Genomic DNA, 4,793 nt, shown 5'->3' with positions numbered 1-4,793 from the left:
ATATATATATATGTATATATAGGGGTATATATATATATATATATATATATATATATATATATATATATATATATATATATATATCTATAATAGTATGTATGTGTATTTAAGTATTTTCTACCCTATAAATTTGTATATATTTTAAAATATAAGGAGACATTCACGCATATATATATATATGAAGTTTATATTTACATGCTGAAGTGTTTTTCCATGTCTCCATACAAGAGTATATATATATGTACATATGATTGATCGCGCCTACAAAGATTCTCCATGTTTTTTATCTGAACACACAAGTACCAGTGTGTTTTATAGAATTACTTCTGTTGTATGTATCTGCCCCACTCATAATTCTATACGCGCGTGGGTTGGAAAAACATATCTTTCAATTAAAGCCATATCGTTTTCTGTTTGTCTACTAGCGCTCAAAGAAGATTTATACATTGATCGTCTGGGGTCAGATGTAGCCCGTTTCACTAACACTTTGGTTTTGTCAATCACAGCTGTAAAACATGTTGACGAGGATTATGATCCACGATCCCTCTTTGAACGGTTGCAGGAAAATAAGGACCGGAAAAATGAAGATATCGATGAGAAAATGAAGTTCAGTACGTTTTTATCTGAGTTTCTTGATGAAAGTAATATTTGATTACCCTTGAATAATAATTCACACTGCTGCCATATCATATGAATGCATACGAAACTAGGCGTATCCATAGATGAAAGACGTTGCTCCGTTTTCTCCGAGATTGTTTCGACGTGAGCTTTGGCAATCCACAAGATGATGGCATCGATACTGGATGAAGCTAGCATTGACAGAGGCATAGGTTTGGATGCGCCTCAGGCTATTCGGAGTGCATTTTCACCTATTTAGGAATTATCTGTTTTTGTCCATGATTACTTCCATAGAAAACCAGATATCTTACCTGGATGATGAAGACGTGAACTTTCTTCAAGCTGCAGGTGAGTTGAACGACGATGGGTATTCAATGTACGTCAGTTTTTTGGAATAATAATTCAATCCCTGCTTATAAATGTTTGTCTGATTCGAAATTCTTGCAATAACTTCGTCCCGCGATTGTCTTCGTTTTATATTGCTTGAAACTCAGCTGTATGCATATTCTTATCGTATGGATTGGTAGGCAGGATTCCGTGAGTAATATTCGGTTTTTTTTTCCATTGTTACATTGTATCGCATATTGCTGTGCTTTCATATAATATTGCAATGAACTCATATATTGCTGCCTATCCGGCCGCAATCTTAGTGTGAGATTGAGTAGGAACATTTGTTTGCGTTGTTTGGTGCTTTCATTTGGTTTACATTTGTGACCTGCTCATACACGGATCATACACGGACAACCGACCATACACGGACAACCTTGCCTATTTGAGAAATCCTACAATTCCGTTTTAGCTGAGGAGGAGGCGAAGAAAGAAGAACAGCGATGGGAGGAAGAGATGGCGGATGTGAAAGCATATAGGGTATGATGATAGTTCTGTCTTTCTCTCAGCTACAGTGAATCTGGCAATAAATACTTTGAAGAGTTTGTCAGAACCGGTAATATGTACCCGTTAACTGCTGCTGCACAAATTATGTGTACACAAGCTGCTATATGCTTGTACCAGCGCGTGGAGTATAAATATCATTTCGTATGTTCATGTGTTCTGTAGATGGCCGTATCCAGCAAACAAACCGCACAAGCTACAAACTTTAATCTGGAAAAGTTGGGTGCAGAAGGCGCGAGCAAAGAAAGTAAGGTGGTGCAGCCGCCAAAAAAGAGGTTTGCTGGCGGGCTACTACTGGGGATTGTAAAACGACCAGCAGATTCGAGGTGTGTCATGGGTATTTATCATGAATTATTGGTTTCTCTCACGATCGAAACTAAGATACGCAGCTGTGTTTTGTGTATCTCCGTTGTCAAGTTTATGCTCAAAAATGTTGCAAGTTTTCGTAGATTATCTAATTTTACGTGGAAATAATTATAAATCGCCTTACCCGCATCACCGCCACTTATTTGATAACAGAGACGCAAATTCCAGTTCTGAATCCAAAAGGCAAAAAGTAAGTGACACAACGGAAGTCAGTGACACGCACAAAACTACTAAAGCAGATCCCCCAAAAACGGATTCGAAACCGCTGGCAAGTATGCTGGCTGCATACGATAGTGAAAGTGAAAGTGGTGACAACAGCGAGTAGCATGCCAAAAGAGCACTTGTGAGCGTGCTTCCATAGTAGAGATGGCAGAGATAGCTTCAAAATGGAGGAACATTCTGCTGGTAGCTATGCATATCTATGAGTCCAGCGCTGAAAATCAGAACTAACTTTCTCAGACTCGCCCTGGGAGAGGTTGAAGTATTGGAAGATATGTCTACTTTGGCACGATCCGCCCATGCTTGTGTGTATTTGTACATGGCTATCTTGGCATGTACCATGGATATAGTGCGTGCGGGGCGCCCATTGCGTTTACGATACTCATGCACAAATACTTGAGAAAGTTTTGCGCGAGGACTATGTATGAAATGAATTGATGATCCTGTTGGGAGGAATTGGTCACGAGCTCGACGAAAGTAACATATCTGTCGATATACTCTACTCATCCAATAGTCGACCCAGAATGCGGGACATTCTCATCTCGTTCTCTTGTGATCGTCGTGCGGGTGTAGCTTGTTCAGCATTGGAGATTCCGATTGAAGATTACCGCTCGCTTTGATGAGTATCTTTTTACTTGCGCAATAATCTTGGAAGTGAGAGTATACGAAATTGAGAAGCACGCATGGACAATTCGGTTGGATATTTTTAGTGTGGTGTTTGTGCAAGTAGGTAAGCGACTTAGAGATAAAAAGATCTCTCTGGCTACGTCAAACACCCGCCAAAAGCAGATTCCCTTGATTGGATCTAGAACCTGATCATTTTGTGATGCAGGAATTGCTTCGTCCAGAGTGATTTTCGAGTACACACATCCGCAGCAGGTACGCGCTGGAGACGCGTTTATCCTAGTGTTTTGAATATGAGGAATCATTTCAAATAAAATGCCGCGTAGACACGTTTTCTCACAGCAATGGAACTCTATGGAACTGTCTTCACAGTTATGTCCCGTAGCTTTTCAAAACATCTTCACTTTGTGTCTGAAATTTTTAACAACATCAAAAAAAACCCCCTAGAACCTATCACGATAAAAACTGAGGCAGAGAAAAACTTCCTCTGACGGTACTCGAAACCGCGACTTCACGCTTCGTAGGCGTGCGCTCTACCAACTGAGCTACAGAAGATGAATTATTTTATAATGATAATAAATATATCATAAATTTGAAAAATATTTTCTTTGTTGTCAACATTATATTTAGGTAATACGTATATATAAATATAAATATATAGTCCAGCAGGCGTGGGCCGCCGTGGATCAGCTGGTAGCTCTTTTTTGTAATTCTGAAAAAGCATAAAAGATGAAGTATTGATGTGTCGCAAGGCTAGTAGATGAGGAAATGTTTTATTTGCCAGGGGAAAAAAATGTCTGAAGAGCCTTTATACCAAAAGACTGCTTAGGAAGTTGGGAAGTAGGCACAGGACGATAGCGGGTGGGACAAGATGTAACTATTAAATAAACATCAATTTTGGAGTCAAATTTGTTCATTCCTTTTTATATATCTTTTCTCGTCAGTCTTCGTACAGCAATAGTAAACTGTATGCTAATTTATAGTTATAATAATAAATGTTTCCCTCACCTTTATTACACGGTCAGATCTATTTCAATTAATACTCGTTGTTTTTTACCTATTTAGAAGGAGGCTATGTCAAACCAGCCTACTATACAGCGTCGTTCTATTCAATTGATATTTTTTTTAAATATACCTTTTATGATATTCAATTGTAGGCTCGTATTTAAATATAGGGTTTGCACTTTGAAAGTTCGAGTATGCAGCTTGCACTGTTGCACTCAAAGTTGCAATCAGGTCTCATACCGCTATAAGTTAAAACGCATAGATTCCGATGCCTATAGCGTTAAACTTTCGCCCAATATGTAACAATGTCGGATCACCGGATGCCGTTTTCAATGATAAAAAAGCCCTATGTATGCGGATCGGCTGTGCAGCCAATGGCTGTTGATTATGCAATTGCGCAAATATTCATAGGCCCCAAAAACACTCGCTTTTTAATAATAAAATTGTGTGTATTTCCAATATTTGTTAGGTTTTGATATTAAAAAATATGGTTTTTCTCAACGTTGGCATAGCCAACTAAGCATACACATAGGTCATCTATAAGGACTGATTTACAGACTTCTATGTATGAAGCAAAATTGGTTCAAGACTAACCGCCAAGTCCATGTACAGAGAGAAGGGGTTAATTTGTGACGGCAACTATATGATAGTTAGTACTTTCATACGCAAATGAAAGCAGGCGTAAGTCTGATCGATACTTGTGGCATCTGCAGGTGACGGTCATAATGCAAACAATTGGCGCTGATAAATACCGGCCATATTAGAACCAGCGCGGACTCTGAATCACGGGGATAATGGCTAAATCAAAACAGGTGTGTTTATCGCGGCTCTCTACATTACCAACCCATATTGTACAAATCTGAGCACTAAATTTCGGCGAAAATGGCACATTTTGAAGTGCAAACAACGACCACGGAATACATGGATTATATATTAATTCTGTCTGTATGTATGTATATATATATATATATATATATATATATATATATATATATATATATATATATATATATATATATATATATATATATATATATATATATATATATATATATATATATATATATATA

General features: G+C 37.8%; 1 protein-coding gene and 1 non-coding gene across 2 annotated transcripts in view; one reads left to right on the top strand and one right to left on the bottom strand.

Moving 5' to 3' along the window:
* The window catches only part of SARC_03064 (hypothetical protein), a gene marked incomplete at both ends in the record, with an annotated part of 6,381 nt that extends 4,181 nt beyond the window's left edge, over positions 1-2,200 (top strand). Inside the window, 5 exons of the mRNA XM_014303150.1 lie at positions 426-611; positions 913-966; positions 1,418-1,485; positions 1,675-1,835; positions 2,029-2,200. Coding sequence (XP_014158625.1) covers positions 426-611; positions 913-966; positions 1,418-1,485; positions 1,675-1,835; positions 2,029-2,200 — 641 coding nt within the window. The remainder of the gene's footprint in view (positions 1-425; positions 612-912; positions 967-1,417; positions 1,486-1,674; positions 1,836-2,028) is intronic.
* Positions 2,201-3,200: 1,000 nt separating this feature from the next.
* Positions 3,201-3,273, bottom strand: SARC_30057. Its single transcript has one exon. It is a non-coding gene; the product is annotated as a tRNA-Arg (tRNA).
* Positions 3,274-4,793: the final 1,520 nt, after the last annotated feature.

This window comes from Sphaeroforma arctica (genome assembly GCF_001186125.1).
Source record: "Sphaeroforma arctica JP610 unplaced genomic scaffold supercont1.149, whole genome shotgun sequence".
Taxonomy (NCBI): domain Eukaryota; class Ichthyosporea; order Ichthyophonida; genus Sphaeroforma; species Sphaeroforma arctica.
Note: the sequence above shows the minus strand (reverse complement) of the source record. Positions and strands in the feature narration are given on the sequence as shown.